Source organism: Maniola hyperantus, chromosome 17, assembly GCF_902806685.2.
Source record: "Maniola hyperantus chromosome 17, iAphHyp1.2, whole genome shotgun sequence".
In the NCBI taxonomy this organism is placed as follows: Eukaryota; Metazoa; Arthropoda; class Insecta; order Lepidoptera; family Nymphalidae; genus Maniola; species Maniola hyperantus.
The window spans coordinates 10,463,865-10,488,889 of record NC_048552.1 but is presented as its reverse complement, the minus strand read 5'-3'; the positions used below and the strand labels follow the sequence as shown (position 1 = coordinate 10,488,889).

General features: G+C 37.8%; 4 protein-coding genes across 6 annotated transcripts; 1 reads left to right on the top strand and 3 right to left on the bottom strand.

Moving 5' to 3' along the window:
- Window positions 1–5: 5 nt before the first annotated feature.
- On the bottom strand, window positions 6–2,294 carry ND-B16.6 (NADH dehydrogenase (ubiquinone) B16.6 subunit). The gene is made up of 3 exons (XM_034977767.2): window positions 2,135–2,294; window positions 1,467–1,687; window positions 6–931 (listed from the first exon to the last, which is right to left on the bottom strand). The coding sequence occupies exons 1-3, from the start codon at window positions 2,235–2,237 to the stop codon at window positions 794–796; spliced, it is 462 nt and encodes a 153-aa protein (XP_034833658.1). The 5' UTR covers window positions 2,238–2,294; the 3' UTR covers window positions 6–793.
- Window positions 2,295–2,305: 11 nt separating this feature from the next.
- LOC117990304 (uncharacterized) lies at window positions 2,306–5,292 on the top strand. The gene is made up of 4 exons (XM_034977766.2): window positions 2,306–2,840; window positions 3,629–3,798; window positions 4,449–4,529; window positions 5,149–5,292. The coding sequence occupies exons 1-4, from the start codon at window positions 2,591–2,593 to the stop codon at window positions 5,230–5,232; spliced, it is 585 nt and encodes a 194-aa protein (XP_034833657.1). The 5' UTR covers window positions 2,306–2,590; the 3' UTR covers window positions 5,233–5,292.
- A 591-nt stretch (window positions 5,293–5,883) lies between these two features.
- Window positions 5,884–8,584, bottom strand: LOC117990303 (V-type proton ATPase subunit D-like). The gene is made up of 5 exons (XM_034977765.2): window positions 8,298–8,584; window positions 7,397–7,635; window positions 6,788–6,869; window positions 6,591–6,705; window positions 5,884–6,060 (listed from the first exon to the last, which is right to left on the bottom strand). The coding sequence occupies exons 1-5, from the start codon at window positions 8,562–8,564 to the stop codon at window positions 5,894–5,896; spliced, it is 870 nt and encodes a 289-aa protein (XP_034833656.1). The 5' UTR covers window positions 8,565–8,584; the 3' UTR covers window positions 5,884–5,893.
- Window positions 8,585–9,660: 1,076 nt separating this feature from the next.
- LOC117990301 (uncharacterized) lies at window positions 9,661–21,634 on the bottom strand. 3 transcript variants are annotated; one of them, XM_034977763.2, is made up of 11 exons: window positions 21,381–21,633; window positions 20,904–21,305; window positions 20,369–20,642; window positions 19,518–19,648; window positions 18,779–18,904; window positions 18,456–18,557; window positions 17,882–17,953; window positions 16,199–16,299; window positions 14,860–14,921; window positions 12,435–12,522; window positions 9,661–12,222 (listed from the first exon to the last, which is right to left on the bottom strand). In XM_034977763.2, exons 1-11 carry the CDS (start codon window positions 21,465–21,467, stop codon window positions 10,758–10,760), a joined length of 2,910 nt encoding a protein of 969 aa, XP_034833654.1. In that variant the 5' UTR covers window positions 21,468–21,633; the 3' UTR covers window positions 9,661–10,757. The 3 variants fall into 3 exon arrangements, with proteins under 3 accessions (XP_034833654.1, XP_069360221.1, XP_069360222.1); XM_069504120.1 differs by lacking the exon at window positions 17,882–17,953; XM_069504121.1 differs by lacking the exons at window positions 12,435–12,522; window positions 14,860–14,921 and having other exon boundaries at window positions 21,381–21,634.
- Between the last annotated feature and the right edge of the window lie 3,391 nt (window positions 21,635–25,025).

Genomic DNA, 25,025 nt, shown 5'->3' with positions numbered 1-25,025 from the left:
TCATATTATTTAAACATAATTATTTTATTCAGACCAAGTAACTACAGAGAATTTGTTTGATTTACAAAAGCACTGATCCTTTAAACTAAATAAATTATTTCTGGTGTCAGCTAAGTATATATTTTACAATAATACCAGTTTCTATTTTCATTTCAATTAGAACAAAACGTTCATACATTTTAAGCTGACTTATTAAATTCTTCAATAGCTGTGTTTTGTGGACCAAAATTGGTATGAACACTTTAGAATAGTTTATTTATGAATTATGATCAACAATCCAATTACGAATTACGAATATCGACTTTTTAGTAGTAAGTTAGTTATTTTTATCAGTGATTTTCTTCTAGGTTGTTGCTCACAACTATATACAAATCATCATCATCATCATCATCATCATCATGATCAACCCATCACCGGCTCACTACAGAGCGCGGGTCTCCTCTCAGTGAGAAGGGTTTTGGTCATAGTCTACCATGCTGGCCATGTGCAAATAGATTTTTTTTTATTTTCCATACTAAAAAGTATTCTATATCTGTGGCCCAGAATGCAAGCAATCTCTGTACTAATTTTGTAAAGAATGGTACACGTATTGAGCAGTAAATAGATAACCGACATACACTTTCACATTTGTAATATTAGTAATGGATTGTTCATCAAATCATCACAATTTATGCTGAAGTTCTTTTGTATGTTATATTGAATCTTTATATTTTTCTTCATTATCATAAACTCATAATCCTCAGAGATCAAATGTGTCCATGTTAAACCACAAAACGCAGCTCCTCAGAGTAATTTAACAACGGAACTTGTGGTGAGCCCTCTTGTACCACTCGGTGGGAGAGCTGTGTGCGTAGTACTCGTGGAAGATTGGTTCAACCAGGGTGTCAGCTGGTACCTGTTTATACACACGTTCACCGTAGTAAGTGCCCACCTGCAAACAAGCAGAACAGATTATTATTTTTACTTTATTGTTCATAAATGATATAGTTGGTAGTTATTACAATAATTTATCTCAAATGGTTACAGATTTTATGTAGGCTGCTTTAGTATAGTGGTCGCAAAACTAATAGTCCAATCTGAACTTGCAACATAGCTGTTTATGCAGGTCATAGATCAAAAGATCGGAAGAAATCAATTCTTTTTTAGAACATAAGTTTTTGGACATTCTTACATACCTATTTGGTGATAACTGAGAAACAACTTTTTGCGCTTAACCACTTTTTAGAAACAGGGTATCAATTATTTCAATATATCAGGTTGGTGGCATAATGGAAATCTTAAACTGTTGTACTTGTTGTTGTTGTTGGGAAAATTCAATAGTAGTAGTTGTGTAACCTGTGTTTTCTTCAGTACCGCGGCTGCACTGCCAAAAGCCACTTAGCAAGAAACAACAATACAAGTTAAATAAAACAACAAGGTTCGAGCCTCTGTGTAGGCACTAAAACATAAACATTTCAATGGCTTACCTCCCACCCAGGCACGTCCCGCATAAGTTCAGACTCTGCATCACGGTTCCTGCGCAACTGTTTCAAGTATTCCCTATCTCTTTCAGCCAGCAACATCGGGTATATTGCCATCTTGGCAGAGCGCATCTCAATCTCATTTTTTTTGATCTTCTTGGCAGTTATGTTGTACAAGTATGCGGCGACTGCTGTTACGCCAATGTATATGCCAAATATAGTATACCCTGCAAAAATATAATGAAATTTTACTTAATTGATTACAAGAGGTGCTTATGGAAAAATAATGTAAGGCAAATTACCAGTTCAGTTTCTAACTTACTGTTCCAAGTCAGTGAGAAAATTCTTTCAGTGAATCTCTAAAACTCTAAAAGGCTTGAGTAGGTACCTATTGCTTGGAATACAATTTAAAAAATTATAACAACTTGGTAATTTTTGACATTTCCAAAGCAAGGAAGTTTATTTGCAAATAGATTTAATGCTCTGCTCAAAACCTTTCATAATTCAATTGGTGGCTAAATACGGCTTACGTTTGCAGCTCTAAATCATTGATTATATTTATAAATAATATAGAAAATAAGCAAAAAGCAGGAAAGAAGACCTAACCTTAGCAGAAGTTACATAATGAGTTTACCAAAAACTATGTTTAAAGATGAGTTCTATAAGCTACTTACCACTGAAATATTGTTTTGCGGGCAATCTTAAATATGGTATTGGTTTGTAGCCCCCCGGAGGAGGCAAATCTTGTTTTCGGGCTATCTGACAAGCCTCCGACATTTTTTCGATTTTTTGACAGTAAAAAAATTTTTATCGACCATAGATAAAATCAGAAAACACAGACTATTAACCTAGAGGCTAGATCAACCACAGATCAAAATTGACAGAACTATAGACAACAATATTTGCAATCACTCACGACTCACGTCGGTCGGCTCAAAAAAATTGGTTTAAATTACGGGATTTTCTTTATATTATTTAGGGGAATTTAAAAATATATCTCAGCCCAGTATAACAAATAATCTAGTAAGTATCAGAATTCAGAGCCACTTATAACTTTGGGAGCCATAGAAACCAAGAAAACAATAAACGGGTTCCATAAGTTCCTGGAAATAATAATTTAATATAGGAAAATGGAATCTAAGATTGATGAAGAAGTGCAAGCAGATATTCCTGAACCGTTAGGTGAAGAACCTGAATTAAAAATAAGACCCTTAGAACGTATAACACGTCATCCCAAAGCGCCCATAGAACCTTCGGCGTATGGCAAAGGAAGGAACTTTAGTCGGCCTTGGATCCTTCAAGATGGGCGCGAAGTTCCCGGCCAAGGGAGTGAGATGCGTGATCAATATAGAATTCCAAAAAAGCCTAGACATCATGAAGGTAGGCACCTAGTTGAATTGTTGCCCATAAGTTTCCGTTTAGGTACTGTAGGTACATTTGAAAATTTTGGTTGCACACTACAGTTGAAATAAAAAAGATTCCGACAAATTGAGAACCTCCTCCTTTTTTTGAAGTCGGTTAAAAATGGCATGCAGGCTTAGACATATAAAACGGTAAATACTACTTTAGTTGAAACTGGTTGAAATAGTTCAACGTTTTGTTTTTATTATGCTCTTGCTGCATATTTTCTAGGCACCTGTCTATCTAGTCAGCCAGTCAGGCTTAAACTAACCCTGACTTCGAACCCTGTGCACGCTACTGGGTGAAATCTACTACTATTCATGTCGCGATACGTGAACTGTTCACCTAGGTCGGCATGTACTGTATGTGTGGCAGCGAGTCGGTCCATTCTTCAGCAATAGGTGGAGTCTGCCCCCTTGAGAAGGGTTTTTAAGTGATAGACACGGGGATTCTGTCGCCCGATAGGAAAATGTGGAGCCCCCAGTGGAGAGGCACACCATTGGTGTTCCTAATGCGCCTCAGCCGCGGTGTATAGGAATACTTATTTTATTGGTCCTGTGACCCTTCCTCGGCAGACGCCGCTGTAGTGCTAACGTGTTCAGTCTCGTAGACCAGCCACCAGGCGATGCGTGGGACACTGTGGGTATAAGAATCCGATATAACCTCTGGGCCTCTCTGGGTGCGGTGGTATCCATGACAGATTTCCCCACAAAAAAGGTAGATATTTAGGTAATTATGTACCTACGTAAAATCGTTTCACTTTATAGGTATCCGTAAACGTATGCTAACGGATTTCTTCTGGGAGCAGATGTTGGACGAAGTGATCGAGGAACTAGCCACTTCCCAGCCAGCTGTCGAATACTGCTCAGAATATGATGCCAATTTTATAAAGGATCAATTCGAGCCTCGGAATTTGGAGGTGACTGCGGATAAAAACGTAAGTTAGGTATACCTACTTGGTCGTTATTATTTTCCAAATTTAGTACGATGGATTTATTCCATCACCGTTCACGCTTCATAGACCCGGTGTGTAGGTACTTATCGTAGGATTGACAGCTTTACGACTAAACTGATTCAAATTAAGTATAGGTATGTAAACGTTTCCTTTGAAAAAGTAACGTTTCCGCTTAAAAATTTCCTTTGAAGTTAATTCGACACCATTTTTATGTTAATTAGGTAGATACGGCTATTCGAAAATGACACCAAATTTTTTCCTACTACAATGGTATGTTTACTCATGGTGGTAATTTAAAATGGTAGTATGGTCAATACTTACCTATATTTGGGCCATTACGAACGTGCGAACTATGACTCAAATCATTTTTATCAGACCTCTCGCTCGCACTTACAGGCTTGTTACAGTAAGTTAAGGATTTGTCGATAGTCGATAACAGGTTATAAATAAAGAGCGAGGGGAAACAATACAAAATTAGCTGCCAGCTACCTGCTTCCGAATGGTATCCCTTTATCGATAACGACATCTGTGGCATTCTCACAACTCTATGATCGTAATGATTTGCGACTCAGTTCGGTCGTTCATAATGGCCCAACTATAGTCACTCTTAAATAGTGCTGCTTTTGTTACAGATGCATCTTAAATATCCCTTGTACGGCACAGGATCGAGTGCCATAACTTTTTACAGCGAGAACATCAAAAAGACTGGTCCTGTAAGTACCTAATAGCTCGAGCCACGAGCCAGTTATATTCTGCACATCTGAGGGGCTGTACAAAGGACGAAGCATCTTACCCTTGTCTCTTATCCTACCTTAGGCTGCCTGTCAACTGGTGCGGAGAAAAGGAGCGGAGCGGAGCTGTGCAAATATTGACCGATAGAATTGCATAAAACTCCCGCTCCGCTTCAATGGACAAGGATTTGCGGACTAGAGCAGGGAAGCGGAGCGGAGAAACGGATATTTCGCGCACCAATTTCCTGTCGCCAGTAGCTCTATTATGACTTGACGGGTATTCTTTCTCGCTCCGCGTCTATGGACAGGCAGCCTTATCCATTTATCAACCCGTATAAATCCACGGCTGGATATAGGCTTTTGGAGATCCACACGATCCTCTGCCTTCCTCATCCATTCACTTGCCACCTTTGAAAGGTCAACGGGCTGGGGCTGAGGGTCGTCCCACTGCCGGTACGGTCTCCATTCCAGAACGCGTCTGCGATTGGTTCTTATACATAGCTGTTACTGGAATAGTTTAATAAGTACATTTTATAATACCTTCCTAGGCCTAGGTCCTGAATGCATATCGAAACCTACCTACTTATGTACTTAATTGCAGGGAGAGATACTGGAGAAGTTTCGAAGATGCCAATACTTCACGAGACCAATGGAAGAGAGACTCGACAATGGCTGGGTTTTGTAACGCTACTAATTATTAATAATTTACTTTTTCTATCATGTACTTCCTATCTACTTACCGAAATAAAGGATGATATTTGAAATAGATGTTTTTTTTTTTTTTCTACAAAAGTTTAATGATAATGACATACTTCGAGGCCCTAGTACCCCCTATATCGGAATCCGCCTACGACGCGGCATTGACTCGAATTTTGCATGCTATACATTTCGGGTTAAAAAAAACTCAATCACTAAAACTACAAAATGAGGCTAAATGCACAATAACGCTAAGTTTTTGCTAGCGTTCTGGTTACACCTGTATACCTACGTAACTATCCATTGTCACGTTTTCAACTTCCTACTCTCAGCGCGCTCCGTACGTGAGTGAGTATACAGTACCCGGCAGGAAATATTGTAAATCGACCTTTAGAACCGATAGCGGTTTCGTAGAACATTGTCTCTGTCGTTGAGACCGACAAAACATCACATGGGTATGAGTGACAGAGACAACGCTCTACAGAGCCGAAATCTAATTCTAAAGGTCGATGTACTTACATGTTCAACTGGTTAACCTACGAATCCTCAACATAAAATAAAATTAAAACCAATTTTTTTTAAATTTTACTTTTAATGACATAAGTACTTACTAAGTAATTGATACATGAAATTAAATCCAAATAAAATGTTTAAAACAGCAAATCTTCATCATTCCAGTTGTGTGGGTAGCACGCCGGTTTGAAGTCACCTCCAGAGACTGTAGTTGAAGAAATCGTGATCTGCACGTTGCGTTCCGACGCGTCGGCAATATATTCCAACGATTCCTTTTGGGAGACTGACGGGACTGAAGAACTGTCTGAAATAAAGTAAAACAAGTACCTACCTATTAATTTAAATTATAAAAAACCGTCCAAGTGCGAGTCAGGCTCGCGCAACGAGGGTTCCGTATAAAAGTCGAAAGTTCCGTATTTTTTCGATATTTTGCACGATAATTCAACAACTATGATGCTTAAAAATAAATAAAAATCTGTTTTAGAATCCACAGTAGGTCCGCGGTGGTACGCGCTAGCTCAGGGAACTTGTAACAAAACGTCGAGGCTTCAACGTCACTGGCAGGCGTCAAATGTTCCTACATTTGACACTAGTTAGCCTATGAATCGCCTATTTTTCTGATTTTACTTACCTACTTATTCCTATATCTATGGATTTCACGTCACCCATACCTATAGCATACCTAATATGATATTTTGACATATCGTCGATTCAGTCAGGATCAAACCGAGAGTTCCCTCACTCTAGTTCAGTCCTTTTATGCGTGAAAGAAGGAACAAACAGACACACTACTGGATTTTTAACACTCTACTTAGTACCTATGAATATACAGACCATTCTCACTAATATCCCCGCAGATTGGTTTTTTAGCAGATTTTACTTTAGGCAAAAGTTGACCCATGTTCTTCTTTGCTTTTATCATTTTCAAACGATGAAACTCTTCTCTTTCCTTTTGTAAAAAAAAACTTTAAGTAGGCTAGATCTGTTTCCAGACTTTATAAAAAATAGCATAAAGTTAAGCAATATTTTACCAGTTCGTCGATTTCTGTTAAAATATAATTTTCAGTGTTTCGTAATTTAGGCATTATAACTTTTTCAATGCCATTGACTTTTCTGAAAAAGTTAATTAAGATTAGTCTAGTACCTATGATAATCCATCAAGTACCTAGGTACTTAATAATAAACTATAAATGAATGCGTACCTACTTAAATGTGTGTTTATCTGCTAGCTTTTCCCAGCCCATCCGTTCAACCAATTTTGATGGAATTTCTTGATTAGTTTAAAGTAAACGGTAGGTGAGTTACGTACCATAGACAATATACCTACATTCGAAAAAAATCGTTGAATTTGAAAACAATATTACCTATTTCAATATTATTTAATATTTTATTAACTGTTGGCATTTTTACACGACTAGTGACTACCTTCCTACAAAAAGAAATTAAATTTTTACAGGTTCATATTGTATATAATACTTATGTGAGTTCCTTTAATCCATCATAACTTCTAAATGCCTAGACCATGTTGGATGTATAGGGGGGGACGTCCTGAGTAACACGGGCTGTAATTTATTTGAGAAAAAACCGGGCAGTGGTGTTTTTTAGTAGGTACCTAAAAAAAAAACTGCTTGTTAGCTAACCTTAAGGTGGATTTAATAGCTTCATCGAGTAGCAAGCAAGTGTTCCGTAGTGAGGCGAACTTAACTAGTAATTTGGCAGCCTCTCGGAATGCCTCCTTAGTTTGTGCAGTGCGGTGACCGCCGGCGCCGAGCCCGGCGTAGCGCAGGGCGTCGTTGGCGGTCGCGTCCTCTATAACTTGGAGGGAGATTGTGGAGACTCCTGATATGTTTTCTGGGACTCGCTGCACCCTTATTTGCGCCTTGTCGATATATAAGGTAAGCAAACTCATAATGTAATCAGAAACATAATATTATTATTAATGTCTATACCTAACTATACCTATATGGGTAGGTAACCAAAATATACCACTAGTATCTAACTAACTACCTACTAAGGGCGCCTGTGCAATGAAGCGGAGCGGAGCGGAGATGTATATAGTTGACCAATCAGTTTTATCAGATGACGGAATAAAAATATCGCGATTTTTACCGACAATCTGAAATTGGTCTACTCAACACATCTCCGATTCAGTGGACAGCCTACCTGCCAAATTTCATTGTGGCGGTTGCCACAGTACAAACTAGATGGCGCTGTTCAATCGGTGACGTAGTCCCGAACAAATGTACCGCCGACAGTACTCGCACTAACAGTGTTCGGCAATCTGGACTATATATAGAAGGCCCAGCTGGCGCTACCGAGCACAACCAATCGCTCGGTGGGAGATCTCCCCTTTGGTACGGTCGAGCCTGCAAACCGCTCCCGTACATTCATGATTCTATAGGTCATTGGGAAAGTACCCTATAGGTTTTCTTGACAGACACGAGACGGACAGATAACGAAGTCATCCTATAAGGGTTTCTTTTTCCTTTTGAGATACGGAACCCTAAAAATGTTACAATGTGGTCAGGAACGCATGTTTACCTCTCCGACATTTTCGAGTACTAAAGCGTTCGATTCCCCATTCGTAAACTTTATAGCAGCGAGCGATATGTACGCCTCTCTCAAGGTATGCCCCATGATCGCCTGGGTGGTCGCCAGCTCGCTCGCGGCCTGCCGACCTCGTATACGCAGAGCTTCGGTCTTTCTTTTCAAAAGTTGGTAACCTCGCAGTACTTTTTCCTGGCGATTTTTAATTTCTCTCAACATGAATAATGATGCGGTGACCGGATAACGGTTCTCGGAGTTCATCTTGTTTTTATGATTGAAAAAACCGTGCGGAAATGTAATATTTTTTTGGTGCTTTTTTTTAAATCAAGACGTGAGTTTGACAAGACATTCAACCTTTTTTTAAAATATATGACAAAAAGTAAAGTAAAAACTCTTTTACAACCTACGTAGGTACTTAACTCTTTATAAAAATAAAGGTCTGCACCATTGATGTTGGAATCCCTATTATTCTAGGGTCTGCACTAACCAGTCACTAAGAAAAGCGAAGACTGGTCAAATTCTCTCCCATGAATAAATTAGGTATCTCACACGAATTACATAAATAAGAACCATGAAATCTCCGTGAAACTTGAGTTGGTCAAAAATAAAAGATGTTATTCATATTTTATGGTACCTATATTTGTATTTATACATTTTATAAATGTAATCTTTATAATATCTATAATATTAAAGCAGTCTCTCTTACATAAAGATCTTATTCTACAGATTCTTAGGGTCAATTCATATTGACAGAATTACAGCGAATCGAAGCGAAAATAAGCGAATTCGCTGTGGACATTCGCTCGCTTGCGCGGGTCTTTTTGTGCATAAATGTGCGTAGGTCAATGTAGAGGTCAATAGACAATAGGCTATGTAAAAAGAATTTTCGCATCGATTCGCTGAACCGATCCTTAGTCTTCAGGCACACATTTCAATCTATATTCTGTGTAGGTAATGGTGCTAATCTGATTCTAACAAATCCTAAAAACTAAATTGACAAGTCCTGTCTTTCAGAATATACTTTGAGAAAAAGGATGGCAATATTTTTAGACCTGTGAACTTGAGGTCAGGGTTTGTGTAACCCAATTAGCACCATTCCACCAATGTGTCCTTTAGACACTCAATTGCACATTTGTATCATTAGTTTGTTGATTAAAATCTATACATAACAGATCACTGAACTGCCCCCCAATTGTGTAAGAATAACCATTTCATGGCTATCGCAATCGTCAAGAATTCTGCCCTTTGATTGGCTGTGACAAAATGTAAACAGCGAATCAACCAATCAAATGGCAGAATTTCTTGACGATTGCGATAGCCATGAAATGGTTATTCTTACACAATTGGGGGGCTGGTCTTACTACACTACTGGCGCGCTTTCAACTTGCATAGAAGTATGCGTCATAGTAACATCAGCTATTTGCTCAACCGTTATTAACACACAGACAGACAATAATTTTGAATTTATTTTGTGTCATAAACACTGTATATTATACTGTCATATTATGTATTTAGTAAACAGCTGGTGTTTTGACATTACAAACAGACAGGCAAGTTGAAAGCGCGCGCCCAGTACAGTTAAATCTAATAATATGCTATCTTCAGGGTGCCTTCGCCGCAAAGTGCCGCGCGGAAGCAGCGCGGTTACAGTGCTGCAGCTGCGCTGCTTAGTAAATCCATACAAATTCGATCGATGAAATGACGCGCGGCCGCAGCGCGGGTGTAGCGCGTTATTTATATGGATTTACAAAGCAGCGCGCCCGCAGCGCGCCCGCAGCGCTGCCTCCGCGCGGCAAATTTGAAGGCGCCCTTGTGCTTTACATAGGTCACTTTATTGCCAAAGCGTCGAACACGCTGTCTTCAGAGTTATTCTGATCGCACACAAATAAGCAAGCGCCGCATTGTTGCCTTAGGTGCAATTAACATTTACAGAGTGAAATGGAGTGAAGCTAAGACGCATAGTGTTTATGAGTAATCAAACTACTTTGGCATAGCCGCAGGAAAACCAAGTTGTGCGCAGCGCGCGCATTTTTAGCATAATAAGACGTCATTCTATTGTCAAAAGTCACTAACTATACAACTTACAGAATTAGCTCTGGCAAATCATTTGCACATCACATTGGCTAAATACTCGCGCAAAAAATTGCGGAAGTTACATTTCAATGAAAAATACAGAAATTGACATTGAAAAGACAACGAGAGAAACTTTTTAGCAAGAAAATATGGCAGTGGACACTTTGAATTGGAATAAAATATAAGTATCCTATCGGTGCGTGCTGATTGGTATGCGATCAGTTTTATAGGTGTATACAGTACAACATTACCAAACTTTACTCATCAACTGCTTTATGCTGCCCAAAATTATAGTATAAGCAGTAAAATATTATTTATATCTGCGTCCGACATTTGTCACGAGTCCTGACTCAAGTCCGTGTTGATGATGCCCTCCAAGTCTCAACTGTCCTGCCAATAGTTATTGTAGTTTCCAGTGGGCGGTGGAACAGGCATGGGGGGTCCGTTAGGGGGTGGGACAGCGTTTGATCCGTAGGGCGACCCTTGCGGAGAGCCATACCGCGGTCTGAACCACGGCCTGCTTGTATACTGGTACTGGTTACTCGCGTATGCTGCCAGATTTTGTCCCGTTGCGTTTGGATACGGGTTTTGCCCGGTTTGATTAGGTGGGTAAGCTACGTTCGGCATATTAGGCATGTTTGCAGGATAACTTTGATTAGGAGCTGGAGTGGTCGACGGAGAAAAACTTGCTTGCGAATTGTTTTGCGAACTTTGAGTTGTACACGCCCCGTATGATTGACTCGGCGTTTGAGGATTTGAACCGTTTGTAGGGTAACTCGGAGGTTGGGTTGTAGTTTGGCTGCCGTTGTAAGCTGTGTTTTGTGAAGTGCTGCCGTTGCTCGTCCCGTAACTCTGCTGTGTTACAGTTTGGTTTGAAGGTGCGTAAGAAGTTGAAGTTGAGTTTCCATCGGCTGCAAAATTTTGTTGTGTCGGATTTGCGGGAGTAGCTCCAGAAATTGCGTAGCTGTTATCCTGTGATGATGAAGAGATGTAGTTAGTTTGATTGCCCGTTCCGTTTGCGGCAGCATCTGTTTCGGTACTAGTCGATTGGCTGTTGCCATTATTGGGTGCTGGCGTAGTCGCCTGATTTGTTGACATTGTGTATTGGACATTGGGATTGGTCGCTGGCATGGTCATTGCACCTGAATTAGCCTGCATCACATACTGCGGCGGCATGTTTGCATATTGAGAAGTTGGTGTTATGAAGTTGGAATTTTGAGGTACAATTTGATGAACTGGCGGAGGTTGGGAAACTGGGATTGTTGGCGTATTGGTCATTGGTGATGAGGGAGGAGGAGCTTGTACTATAGGAATCGATCCAGAAACTGTTAAGTTCGAATTGGCCAACTGTTGGCCGGCTAGAGCTGCGTTGAACTGTTGAGCTGATAGCTGCGTGTTCAAATTAATTCCTGCTGGCATATATTGCGAATTCGGCGGCATATTCATTGGCATTAATGGCACATTGTATTGTACTCCGCCTGGCATGCCGAGTTGGTTTGGCTGCATGACTGTTACGTTCTGCCCTGGTTGCAAAACTTGTTGGCCGATTAACCCAGGGGGTAAACCACCTTGGACGAGACTTGGATGATTCGCTGGTATCATGTAGACTTGGCTGTTCGGCTGGCCTATCACGGTTGGCATCTGACTGATGTTTAAAGGATTCTGCAGTACAGTCATGCCTTGAGGAACTGTTATCATTTGCACGTTTTGAGTTGTATTCTGGAGCTTATTCGCCGATAGGTCCTGCTTTTGTCCGTCTTTACCAGATTGTATCTGTATAGCATTTCTGTCTAACTGTTTAATATACATTCCTGAGCCGTCTTGTGCTACCGACGATCCTGATACACTAGAAAGACAAAGTAATCTGTTTTATTTTTGAACTCAAATGAGGTTCTTAAAAATGAAGAGAAAGAAATTCCTATGCATCTATTTCTGTTGCATGCAAAACTACAATCAATAAACGGACATGGACGGACGAAACAATTAACTGTATATTCCACACCACTGTAAGGATTCCGCAAAGACTGAAAGTTGTGTTAAGAAAATAAAGCTACTTACTTGGTCTGTTGTCCCGAAGACACGTGGATGATGGTACCGTGAGCAGGATTTATTTTCATCCCCATACTGACCACGGTGTTATCTCTAGCTGCGGGGAACAATGTAGTGCTGTCAATCAATTCACTAAGATAGTTTTACGCAAGGCGGGTCTACGCTTTTGCTATATCATGCACAGATTATAGAAAGTTAAGAATGCCCGTGTTGTCTTGTCAATTGCTCTGGACTTTTGGTAGATTTGCTGAACAGGTCGAAATTCTAGATAAAAGGTTTTAAACTGCTTCTTTGACTCGATGCCCGGAATGAAAGCTGCATTTGAGAATTCTGAAAGAAAATTGACAGTAAAAAATATAACCAATAGCACTGCTGATAATATGCAATAAGCAGGGCACGTAGCACGAGTAACCGATAAACATTGAGGTCCCAAAATGACGGAGTGGTCACCGCATCCGGAAAATTCTGTTAGAAAAGCTTTTACTAGGATAGATGGCATCAAACAAGTTGCAGGGAATCGCTAGAGCCTGGACCCAAGCGGTACCAGACCTTGAATTTGGTTAAGGATTTGTCGTACGCGTTGCTTCTGGAATATTTCTTGGCGTAAAAATCCAAAGTCGCAAAATCGCAAAAAAAAGTAATATTAAACAATTAAACGCTTGCATATTTCCAAAGATAATTCAAAATAAATTTTAATGTTTGCGCACAAGACTGCCGCGGATTTTTTATCTTTACGCAAAAATACATTTTACCAAATTCAAAAAAACAAACATTTCAGATGACGCAAGTGCCAAGAACCGTTCTGGTATTTGATCTATAAGATTCTTAGAAATTAGTTGGATAAAAACCCAAAATCCATAAGCAATATTCATAGAAGTTACATAAATTGAAGGCTTGTTTATACACCTGCACTCGAACAAAAGCTGAAAGAACAAAATCTAATTCGGACGATTACGTCGATGAGTGGCGGCATTTTGCATTGTCATTTTGAAGATGCTTGTCACTCGTTCAAAACTACTCGGGCTGGCGCAATACTGTAAAAATAAGCTTTCCGGAGACCAAACGTCTCGAAGTTGACAATGATAGCTGGATAACCGATAATGATGTGCTGTAAACAATAGATTTGTTAAATAAGGTAAAAAGAAATGAAGTAGAAATCAATTCAATTCCCAATTATTGGCGAAGTAGAAATCATCGAGGCTACAATAGTACGACAGACCACTGAAGTTTAGCTGAGTTTGACATAAAAAAAAAGCAAAATGAATGTGTAGATGTTTGCCCGACGTTTGTAATTTTTTACAGTTGCTTTAGAGAATTTCAGTCCATTCCTCTTCCATAACCTGGAAAACTAAATATTAGGCTAGGCTTAAGCGCATTTTGGTAGGCGTATTAATACATTTCATATTATAGCATTACAATTTACAAATAATAATTAAGCTCGTTAAAGTGAAGTGAGAAATGGAAAAAATATATCCGAGATAAGTTGAGTTATAGACAAAAATCAATGTTTAAAACTAAAGAATTATACGCCCGAAAATTTTAGTACGCTCTGGACGAGTTTTTGCATAGTAGTTAGTGCAGGCGCGCTGGTGTTTTCTTCGAAGAACCCAGAGCCTACTCATAATCATGGTGGCCTTCGAGAGCTTTTGACGGATAAGAATTCCAAGTTACCCAATGTCTTCCACAGGACGCCGAGTCTATAAAGAAAAGCTTCCTGAAACTAGAATAAGGGCATCTGTGTAAACAAGCTGCTTTTTTCATAGATTTGTATGGAGCTGTCTCACACACTGACCGGTTGAAGCACCAATACGCTGCCGTCGCTCTTTCTGTCTCTGTCAGCACCTAAGGTAATTGGTTAGTGTGAATGAAAGCAATACACATTGCGATAGCAGTGGCGACTGGTTGCGCAGAGGTTAATAGAAGGGTACAGTGAGGAAAGCTGAAATACAATAAATTAATAATTTCGCTCCATCAACGCAACTTGCTTCCGATTTAGAGCGTAACAAAAATTTCGGGCGACCAAAGTTGATATTTTAGTGCGTGTTCACATGCGACTTCCGTTTGCGGACTCAACAAAGTTTGCAGCGTCGCGTATGTGAACACTCGGCTATTTCTAGGTTTGATCTTCTTTCTTCCTGGGCTTATTCCGCTCTTCTGTTGTACTTACGAGAAAAATACGTTTGATTTTTTGAAAAAAAGAGGTTTAGAGCTTGAACCTGCCCAGAGGATGATTTGTCGCACATTCATTTCCCGCGCAAGAACCGCACTATCGTACAGAGCTCTTTTATGTAAAATCAACTGTATTTTCACGTCCGAGCCCATATGAAGTCAAGAGTTAACGTGAACAAGCACTAAAGATTTCAAATTACTAGGTAGGTAGTTTGTCAAATAATCTCGGGTATAAAAGGGTCAAGTTTCAGTAAATCTTCAATACCTGCGGCGCTGGTCCAAGACCTCGAATCTCTCGACGAGCTCTTGTCCTGGCTTACATGCGACCTGCGGCATCGTTTCAGTTCAATACACACAAAATTTGCGTTAAACATACGAAATGACTGAGAAATACTAAAAATACATACGCGACAAAGTTTAAAGTTAAAATCGCTTGGTCAAAAACAAATACATGCATAATATCAGCTTTCGTCATAAAAGTTCAAATACGATCTTTTGAGGTAAAAAGTAACACCATGCACCCCGAAAATTAAGGACATAATGTAGATTTTACATGTGTTAGTTTCATCCGTGCTGTTTCAAAATAAGCTACACAGCAAAAATGACTGGTCTACTTTTTGGCGTTTGCGATGTTAGTCCTAGCCTTTCGTTTCGGTCGATTTTTGTCTCGCATGCTAGATATGTGGCGAAATTCAACTCGTGTAAAGCCTTATTGCAAATTATTTCAACTTTTATGGCGCATACTTACTACGATTTTAACTTTACTTGCCAATGTATTCCTCGGAAAGTTCTACTTTATTTACGAATTCGAAAGATTACAAAATCTGTAGGACTACAATTTCGGAAAAAGTTTTTCTACTGCCAATATTAAGTTTTACTGCATAAGATTTAATCGAATTCAATCGTGTCGACACCTCCATACCTGTGCACGATTCAATATTGAGCTAAATATCTTCTAAATTGTACTTGTTTTAAATCCTCAAGCACAAAGAATAGTTCTTTAGAGACCTCAAATATCTTTTTCCTAACTCCAAACTTACAAACAATAGTAATGACTGTAATAATAAGGGCAAATAGCATTTTGGTTATAGAAAAAATTACGATTTGCTCAACACCCGTAAGGATTTACCGGTGCATTTAAAAAGTATAATATATTTCTGAGCCCTAGTTTTTAATAATGTGATACATAGTTACGTAAATCTGCGAATATTGTATGTAAAATTCAGAATTAAAAACACGACGTTTGCCATACTTAAATTTCTGATTTACGCTAACGCACATGTCACGTTAGTTAACTTGAAAAGTTACAGTAAGGCCTCGAACTCTCCGATATATCTACAGAGATTAGAGAATAATTTGTCTTTGCTCAGACTTAAAACAAGAGAGTTAAAACAAGACAGATATCTTCTACACAAATCTGTCTCATTTTCAAAAAGTTTTAAGTTTGAGAAAAGAACTAAAACTGTACCTATATCAGAGTTTGGTACTAGAGGTACATATACTAGTACTAGAGGTACGTAAGTGACATATTTAAAAAATATTTAGCTTATACTCTGAAAAAATGGTTAAATAGAAGATTAAATTAATAATTAAACGTAACTTACCCAGCCGGCGCTATCGGGCGTAACTGTAACTGACTGGGCGATCCGTCTGACAATCTTTTTTGAGCTCTTGAGTCTTGGTTATGTTTTGTTGGTGTTGAACTCTGAAAATTTTGAAAATTAACTTGAAATTACAAAAATTGTAGTGTGATTAAATCTGATTACAGCTCTTTTCACGAAAGTTGAAACTGGGCGGTTTGAATTTAAGGCTTGATCAGATACAACGCGCGACGAAAAAATAGGTTCTTAGGGTCCGTTCAGAATTCACATCGACCAGAGCGGTGCGGAGAGCAGAGCAAATTTAAATCTTATTAATTAAAATTGAATTTAAGATTCGAATCCTGGCAGGGGTTTGGAATTTTATAATTTCTAAATTTCTGGTCTGGTTTGGTGGGAGGCTTCGGCCGTGGCTAGTTACCACCCTACCGGCAAAGCCGTGCCGCCAAGCTATTTAGCGTTCCGGTACGATGCCGTGTAGAAACCAAAGTGGTATGGGTTTAATAAAAACTACCATACCCCTTCCAGGTTAGCCCGCTTCGATCTTAGACTGCATCATCACTTACCACCAGGTGAGATTGCAGTCAAGGGCTAACTTGTATCTGAATAAAAAAAAACAAAGAACATTGTTATAAGGTTTATTATATTTACTTAAATTTTCTTTGTTGACAAGAGGAATAAAACGCTTTCCAATCCGCTCTGTTAAAGCTTTATGTCTGCTCAATACCCCAAGTACCTAGGCGACAATGCTTTCTCGCGGATTTTCTTTCGAGAAAGCGCTGAATAAGCCACAAGAAAGCATTGCCACACTGATTGTACTTGGACTTGTTTCAAGCCAACGAAATAATTTATTTGTAAGCACAGTGTCAACTTTTGAGACACGAACTGTAAAACTATAGGTACATTGCGACAGTGTAGAAGCAAAAAAACACGTCTTTTAAAACTATTCCAATGTACTCACTATGTAAAGTCCAAAGTGTAAAGAAAAATGCCACACAAAGTAGCATACAAAAATACACTTTACACAGTAGATTTTATTTTGAAACATTTTAGAAAAACGCGTTGCTTCGCTTCAACACTGCGCCAATATGCCTTGAACCTAAGAATGCGAAGCCCATACACCGAGTGAAGTGAAGGCTAGTGCTAAATGAACTAATACGACAGAGATGGGGACAACTAAAAAAATGGCTATGGTAGAACTATTTCGAAATTATTTGCAACTTAAGATGAGATTCAGAAAAGCTTGAAAGAAAACTAAAGGTTCAATTGAAGAATATAATATTGTCGTGTATAATATTTTAAGGCACAGAATTGGTGCTAATTCAGTACACAAAACCATAAAAATCGCGCACGCCTTTTTTGGCAGGGAATATTTAAAAAATAATGGCAATGCAACAAGGCCATCTTGGAAAAGTTCAGTTTCCTTTGTAACATGTTTAGAAAACATGCGTCGCTCTGCTTTTACACTGCCACAATGTACTTTGAGCCTTAGTTTAGTTTAGGTTTTGTGTACCACGCAATATTAGCAGTGTGGGTTTTTTAAAATGAGTATTAAAAAATCTTAACTTAGTAGTTAAATGCAAATAAACATTTTGGTATTATGTTAAAGCTATAAACGTATAGGTAATGAAGGTGAGAAGAAATTATAATATTAGTATGATGGAATGCTATGACAGAACATTTGCTCACGGATATAATTTGCGGAGAGGACGCTTGACCGGTCGAAATTATATTTATTAGAGACGCACTGCTTACTATGGGCTGTTAAAAAATTGCAAACATTAATTTGTATTTTATTTTGTTGTGCTGTCTCGAAGAGTTACATTTTTATCATAAATAAATAAAAAATACATATAGTACGCGACAGGTTGAATCGCAATCGGGGAGGGAACGCCCTGCACACCCGCAGTGCGGGCGAGCGTGGGTGTGCGGGCGTCCCCCGCCTCATACCTTGCCTTCTGGACCTGTCGCGGACTATATGTCTACACTTGAAAGTTTTGAAATACATTTTTATGCATGCCCTTCGATCTAGCGTAATATCTGGAGACTGTTCAAAATTCAAATACCGTCGATTCCGTTATTTTTGATACATATTCAAAATTTATTTCGAAGTTTCTTTCAAGTGTAGCTAAATAATCCAATTTTTTTAAATTTTTAAAGTACTTAAATAAATAATAATTTATACATCATAATAAATAATAATTATTGTTGTATTGTTATACAGAATTATTAAGTTGTTTAAGCAAATATTTATTGCTATTACCTTCTGGTTGAATTGCATGAGGGTGCCAGTGGCTTGTAACTGTTGTAGCTGTACGGCTGACAGCGGGAGGGACGTTTGTTGGAAACTGTTTGCTGGCGCTATCTGTCAGTACAAGTACAAATAAGCTGGTATCTGGTCTATTATAATACCTAGTCTGAATTAAACACTATAAAAATTATAAAAATGCAGGCTGTATTATTTATGATGGTATGATAAATCTAATATAAATAATATTATATATAATAAACATAATGTATCTTATATGTCTGTGCGTTCTTTTATGATAATTTCAAACCACAATTCAATATTGTGTTTGTACTTACAGAAACATACTGCTGCGGCTGTAAGTTGGTCAACCCCGACTGATTGGACGTCAACTCCTGTAGTTGCTGATATGGTATCAACATAGTTTGACCACCTGGGACCGTCCATTGCATTGTATCAGCACCCTGTAAATGTAAGATCATGCTTAAAGTATGTTTGAGCTCTCAAACAGACTCATAACTGTCTATCACATATCCAATGGTGTAAAATGTGAATGTTAATGAGCACAATGGCGTCGATTCTGTTGTCTTTCTCTAAACTAAATTTAGAATATCTGCATCTGTTTCTTTTTAATATTGCTAGAACAGGACGGAACATGAATTTTACATTAAAGGACTCTAAATTTTAGTGTGCCCTACAAATTTAAACAATAACTCGCGACTGGCAGCTAAAGTCGCGAGGTTTGACAGCTCTAAATTAAATACAAAGGAGCACAACTAAATTTTAGAGTATTCGTATCCTCTTCTTACTAATGTAATATGAAAAGGACAGGCACAGTTCGAAATTTCTTAAATTTAATTTAGAGCTGTCAAACCTCGTGACTTTAGCTGCCAGTTGCAAGCCTATTGTTTAAATTTGTGGCGTGCACTAAAATTTTGAGTCTTTAAATGTAAAATTCATATAGCAATATTAAAAAGAAAAAGATGCAGATAGTCTAAATTTTGTTTAGAGAAAGACAAGAGAATCGGCGCTAATGTGGGTTCAAAGCCTATTAATTTGTCAATGCATAAACTCTACCTGTATATGATATTTGACTTCTTTGTCACCCTTGTCAGTGCTGTACAGAAACTTCTGGGATGAGTTGGTACTTTGCGCTGCGCAGACTACTGGCGTCGCGGTCGCAGAGCTGACTGTTGTTGTGTCTGCACCTGTTTTAGTTATTTTAATTTATTTTGAAATACATTTATTGATAATCTCTTATTACACTGCTGCAGACTATTACCACAGAATACTTAATAGTACCTTACAAGTTTCTGTACTTGTAAGGTACTATTACTTACTCCGCAAAGACATTTATATAGTGATTCTTGTTACAACACAACAAAGTGCAATTCAGCTTGCACAACACTGTGGTCTAAAGTTTCATATGCCTGTTTCTATTGCATAAACTCTTATCTCTCTCTGACATAAGACAGACCCGTTACACACAGTCGACTAGTCCCCCGGCGATTCAGACGATGGTGATTGTTAGAATCTGTAATTTATATGGAAGATGCCATGTGTAAGTCGCACGAAGTCGCAACTGTGCGACATTCATATAAATTATAGATTCTATCGATCGCCGCCGACTGCGTAATGGCTTTATTGTAATGTATCACATGAGAGCAGTAAGTAATATTTTTGTATGTGACCAATATGGCCACCCAACATAACAGCTGTTTTGAGACCGCCATCTTTTATAGTAGTAAATAAAGGTTAAAATCTGTAGTACTGATTCTGAGCACAAATCAATTTTAGAGTATTAGAGAGTTTTAGAGAAAGACAACAGAATTGGCGCAACTACGACTGTCTATTATTATTGGCCACTATAAAAGATATAGATCTCATTCAAGTTTTTAACTAGTTATGAATATTTATTATTTAAGTACCTGTTAAACTTGCTTGAGGAAAAGATAATCCATTTGGCAGGATCATGGACATGGAAGACGGAACACCACTCAATCTTAACTGAGTCACATTAACTGGCTGCATGGAAGATAAATCAATCATCTGCGTGCCAAAGTTGGGTTGTTGTATTGTACTTAACGATTGTGCTATGGGTAGTGATGTGAAGTTGGTGTTGGACACTTGCATCCCAGGTTGTACGATAGGTATGAGTTGACCGTTTTCTTGGTTCAGTACGTAGTGTTGTTGAGGGAGTAACTGTAAAGATAAAATAAAATCCATGCTAGTCTAAATATAAAAAAGAAAAGGTGACTGACTGACTGGATCTATCGACACACAGCTCAAACTACTAGACGGATCGGGCTAAAATTGGACATGCAGATAGCATTATGATGTAGACATCCGTTAAGCTAGTCTACATCTAAAGATCTCTTCCATTTTGTGTATAACAGGGTCTGCTTATTATAGTTAGTTATCTAATAAGTTCTATGAAAAATTAAAACTTGTAAAAAGGCCTACCTGTAGTACTGTGGGTTGCCGTACAGTCATAAGAGGAGTAGTGGCTGGGGCCACACTCACTACTGGAGGAATGACAGAAGGATGTGTAGACGTACTTAGGGAGGAAGGAGTAGACATGGCCACTGACACCACGGGAGGGGGCACCGGAGGAGGTGCGGCAGTGGTTGTAAGGGTTGGAGGGGGCACATTCAACGCAGGAGGCGGTCCCCCAGCCTGTGCAGCACTCCACTGCGCCAACTCAGCTCGTATAGTCTCTATCAAGTTTTGCGCCAACGATCTAGCAGCCGCCAATGCCTCGGATCTCGTATGATGAAGAGCCAAGTGCAATGGCTCAAATTTATCATTTTTCAAAACCGCAGCCACTCCTGTTTCAGATCTTATGTACTCTAAGTTAGTCCCATTCTGTAATACAAGGTGAAAATACGTGTAATAAAAGTGAAAATAGTGAATTAGTAACATAAATGTAGTGAAACTTACTGGTCCTAATATACGCGATTTGATGTCAAATGCGGCCGGCGCATGATCCAAACCGATATAAACTTTATCTATAAGTCCACCAGACATGATTTCTTATAGAAATAAGTCTAATTAAACTCTAATTGCGATATTTTTAACGAATGCATCTTTTACTTAAGAAGACACTGTTTTGACATTTAATGTCACAATTCAGAAACATCTGACATCCGCACCAGTGTTTACTGTTTCCCTTTCCACCCCAGATTTTGGTTTTACCCTAGCTTCTGTATGAATTCGCCCTTAAAAAATAACTCCTCAAATATAACTAGTTGTAGTCCGTAAAAAATGACTCTTCACACACCATTTTAACTCTATGGGTCAACTATTATCTCAATAGTACGGTTCATCTTTAAAATAAGGACTAAAATCGTACTTTTGACATTGACATGAAAGGAGATCATTCATAACGTACCAAAATTTTAAAATGCCGGCCAAAAAAGTCAAGTAATCATTTTGATAGAGGATATTATTATAAACATTTTTACCTATGACAGCAAAGCTGTAAGACCTTTACTTAGGTAAATATTGAAGTTTGAAAATATGGATTTCCATAATAAAATGAAACATTTAGAATTAGGTAGTTATGAAAAAACAAGATTTTCAAACTACAATATAGCGGTCTTACAGCTTGGCTGTAATAATGAAATATGTTTAGGATCTATCGAAGGAATCAATGCTTTTTTGCCTGGCACTTTCTTTTGATATTTTTTGTATGGGCCGTGAATGATCTCCTTTGACATAGTTAGTTAGTTATTATAATAATAATGTTTTTTTATTTCAGGCAAACTGTAGGTACCTACCCATATAAAGTGAAAATGGCGCGTGAGGTGTTTTGATGAAAAAAATCATAATGTCGTAGTTTTCTTCCATTTCAAAATTATAATTACTCAATTTCATACAAATAATTATTAGCTAATACCTACCTAGTATTCCGAGAAAACTTTTTCATTCTGCACTTTTCTAGCTCTTTAGAGCCTATCCCTTTTAATAAATCTAAAAGGATACAAAATGTATGTAAATGGATGGATATAAAAACAGGCTACCAAGCGTGTACCACGTGAAGTTAGATTTTACCCCAAATCCCTGTTAATATAAAAACGCCTAACAATTAGCCATTTTGCCATAAAATAGGGTAAACACTGATCCACGCACACGACAAACACACAGCCAAACACATTTGTCTATGGTAAGATAAGCGTCATGTTCGTTTAGAAATTAATAAATAATTTTACAGCAGTGTTGTCAAACTAGCGATCCACCCCGGCTTTACACGGGTAGCACCGGTAGGAGCCAGAAAGATTGTCCGGCGGGAAATATTATTGTAGTTACATCGAGAAAGAGATAGCGGTTTCGTAGATCGTTGTCTGTCGTTGAGACCGACATAACGTCACATAGGTATAAGTGACAGAGACAACGCTCTATGAAGCCGAAACCTCTTTCTAATAGTCGATGTACAATATTTCCTGCCGGCTACTGTAGGTTGTATAATAAAGACGTACGGTATGTCAAAAATAGATTGGGGTCAAATACTGATCTGTTATTTCTATTCTCATAACTAGGTTCTAATCTCTTTTTTGTTTCGAAGACGGTCAATTCGAGCACTATTTGTCACGCATCGAAGCAGCGTTGACCAAGGCCATTACTCGAGGCCCGTACATACCCCCGCTTGGCCGTCTCCGTAAATCGGGGAAGACCCGTTCTAGACCCCAAGCCAAGATAGCAGATATTCACTCGTCCGGTTTAGCCAATAATCACAGGCTTGAAGCACAACATGGGAAGCAATCTCCTCCGCGAATAAGTTCAGGCAAGGAGGCAAAGCTTAGATTAATAATTAATCTAAGGAGGCAAGGCCACGAGGCCGCTGACCTTGCTATGAGTTTTATAAAGCCTCTACGAGGCCTCATACTTACTACCAAAATACTAATACTGCAAAAAATATCCCAAAAAGATAAAAAGTAAAAGGGGTAAAAAAGAAACACATTTTCAATCGCATAACCATTTATATTTCTACAAAACATGATATGGTCTCCTTAACCGTAAGATATTATGAAAAATATAACAGTACCATCTGTTTAACATTTTTTAAATAATCTTTTAAGTATTATCAGTAACAGGAGTTGATCTTATGTCATGTAGTCTCACTTCACAGATCTTTAAGGCTAATAAAAATTAACAAAATTAGTAAGTAGTTATGGGTGATAGGATAACGCAACTTAAATTAAAACAAAATGGTGGGAAAAGTTAACTTTTTATGTAAGTATGATTAATTAATAAAATTAAACAATTTGACTTACTTTAAAACTAAATTCAGAGACTAAAAGAAACAGATAGACAGAGAACTTGAGGCTATTGATTAGTAGTGGGCGCCACTCGAACGTCACATCACAAATCACAACATCACAGCTACATAATCAGCTTCTAATATTGAAATTGCCTATCTTTTCTTTTAGTCTAATACTAAACTTTAGTTTAAAACTAAACTAAAAATCTAAATATGTAATACAGGACTAGAAAATCAAAAATATTCTGAACGTATTTCTTTTAATTATGTAGGGACTAGGGACGGATGAACTCTCAAGCTCTTTTGATATAAGTATTAAGTAGGTACAAAATATTAATTAATGATTGCAAAATTTTATTCAATAATGTAATGAATAATTTGTTACTTGTTAAGTTTCTAAAATATTAAAAATTAAATATAAATATTAAATATAAAATTTATTCTAAAATAAAAAAAGCTATTGTCAATAGTATTTACTTTAAATATTAATTTTTAAGTAGATCGCATAATGGCGTCGATAATGGAGTTTCGTCTACATAAATCAGAGACTATCTGCATCTTTTTTTCTTATTAATATTGCTAAAAAAAGAAAAGAAAATTAATTTTTGATTTTTTACATGGATATAGTTAAAGACCTGGCGAGTGCCACAGGCTACTTTTAATATTGGAAAATCAAAGAGTTCCCACAGGATTTTTAAAAACCTAAATCCACGCGGGGATAATCAAGTCGTAGAGTCAGTAGAGATTAAACTAAGAATAATTTTATTTTAATAATGCAATCATTAAATAATAGTTTGTAAAGTTAAGAGGACAAAACAATAATTTTTAACGTCATATTTATTCAGCGGTATCTATATTTCCTTTTATTTAATCAATGTGCAGGATATTATTATTACAACATAAAAGATAATGATTTTCGTAAATTAAACGTAAATAAAAATATGGTTAATACTGTTGTACAAAATCTGTAAACTAAATTAAAATGACAGGTGTAAATAATATATTGCTATCCCTTTCATAATTCTCTCTGACGGAAAGGGATAGCTTTACAGCAGCAATACAACAGAATTATTAGCCGCAATATGGTTATAAGGGTAAATAAATACTTGGGAAAAACAATATGTTTAAATTATGCAAAATAAAATCATTACTTATAAAATATATACATAATACATATATACAGCAAAATAGTTAATTCACAAGTTAGAGGCTTATAATTTTTGGGTAGAAAAAACCTTTTTTAATACCTTCAATGCAAACTTTTTCATTAGCGAAAAATGCATTGAGTTCAGCGTGTACGGCTTATGCGCGGCACTTCAGTAATG

What these genes read in the sequence shown, in the direction of transcription:
- ND-B16.6 (XM_034977767.2), bottom strand. Translation starts at nt 2,237, where the DNA reads ATGTCGGAGGCTTGTCAGATAGCCCGAAAACAAGATTTGCCTCCTCCG. An exon ending in CGCAAAACAATATTTCAGTG is followed by an intron (nt 1,688 to 2,134) that starts GTAAGTAGCTTA and finishes ATATTTTTGCAG; the next exon opens with GGTATACTATATTTGGCATA. An exon ending in GGGACGTGCCTGGGTGGGAG is followed by an intron (nt 932 to 1,466) that starts GTAAGCCATTGA and finishes GCTTGTTTGCAG; the next exon opens with GTGGGCACTTACTACGGTGA.
- LOC117990304 (XM_034977766.2), top strand. Translation starts at nt 2,591, where the DNA reads ATGGAATCTAAGATTGATGAAGAAGTGCAAGCAGATATTCCTGAACCG. An exon ending in AGGTGACTGCGGATAAAAAC is followed by an intron (nt 3,799 to 4,448) that starts GTAAGTTAGGTA and finishes CTTTTGTTACAG; the next exon opens with ATGCATCTTAAATATCCCTT. An exon ending in ACATCAAAAAGACTGGTCCT is followed by an intron (nt 4,530 to 5,148) that starts GTAAGTACCTAA and finishes ACTTAATTGCAG; the next exon opens with GGAGAGATACTGGAGAAGTT.
- LOC117990303 (XM_034977765.2), bottom strand. Translation starts at nt 8,564, where the DNA reads ATGAACTCCGAGAACCGTTATCCGGTCACCGCATCATTATTCATGTTG. An exon ending in TACTCGAAAATGTCGGAGAG is followed by an intron (nt 7,636 to 8,297) that starts GTAAACATGCGT and finishes TATATCGACAAG; the next exon opens with GCGCAAATAAGGGTGCAGCG. An exon ending in CGGGGATATTAGTGAGAATG is followed by an intron (nt 6,061 to 6,590) that starts GTCTGTATATTC and finishes ACTTTATTTCAG; the next exon opens with ACAGTTCTTCAGTCCCGTCA.
- LOC117990301 (XM_034977763.2), bottom strand. Translation starts at nt 21,467, where the DNA reads ATGTCTGGTGGACTTATAGATAAAGTTTATATCGGTTTGGATCATGCG. An exon ending in AGCCGCAGCAGTATGTTTCT is followed by an intron (nt 18,558 to 18,778) that starts GTAAGTACAAAC and finishes TTGTACTGACAG; the next exon opens with ATAGCGCCAGCAAACAGTTT. An exon ending in GTCTTGGACCAGCGCCGCAG is followed by an intron (nt 12,523 to 14,859) that starts GTATTGAAGATT and finishes TGTTCCCCGCAG; the next exon opens with CTAGAGATAACACCGTGGTC.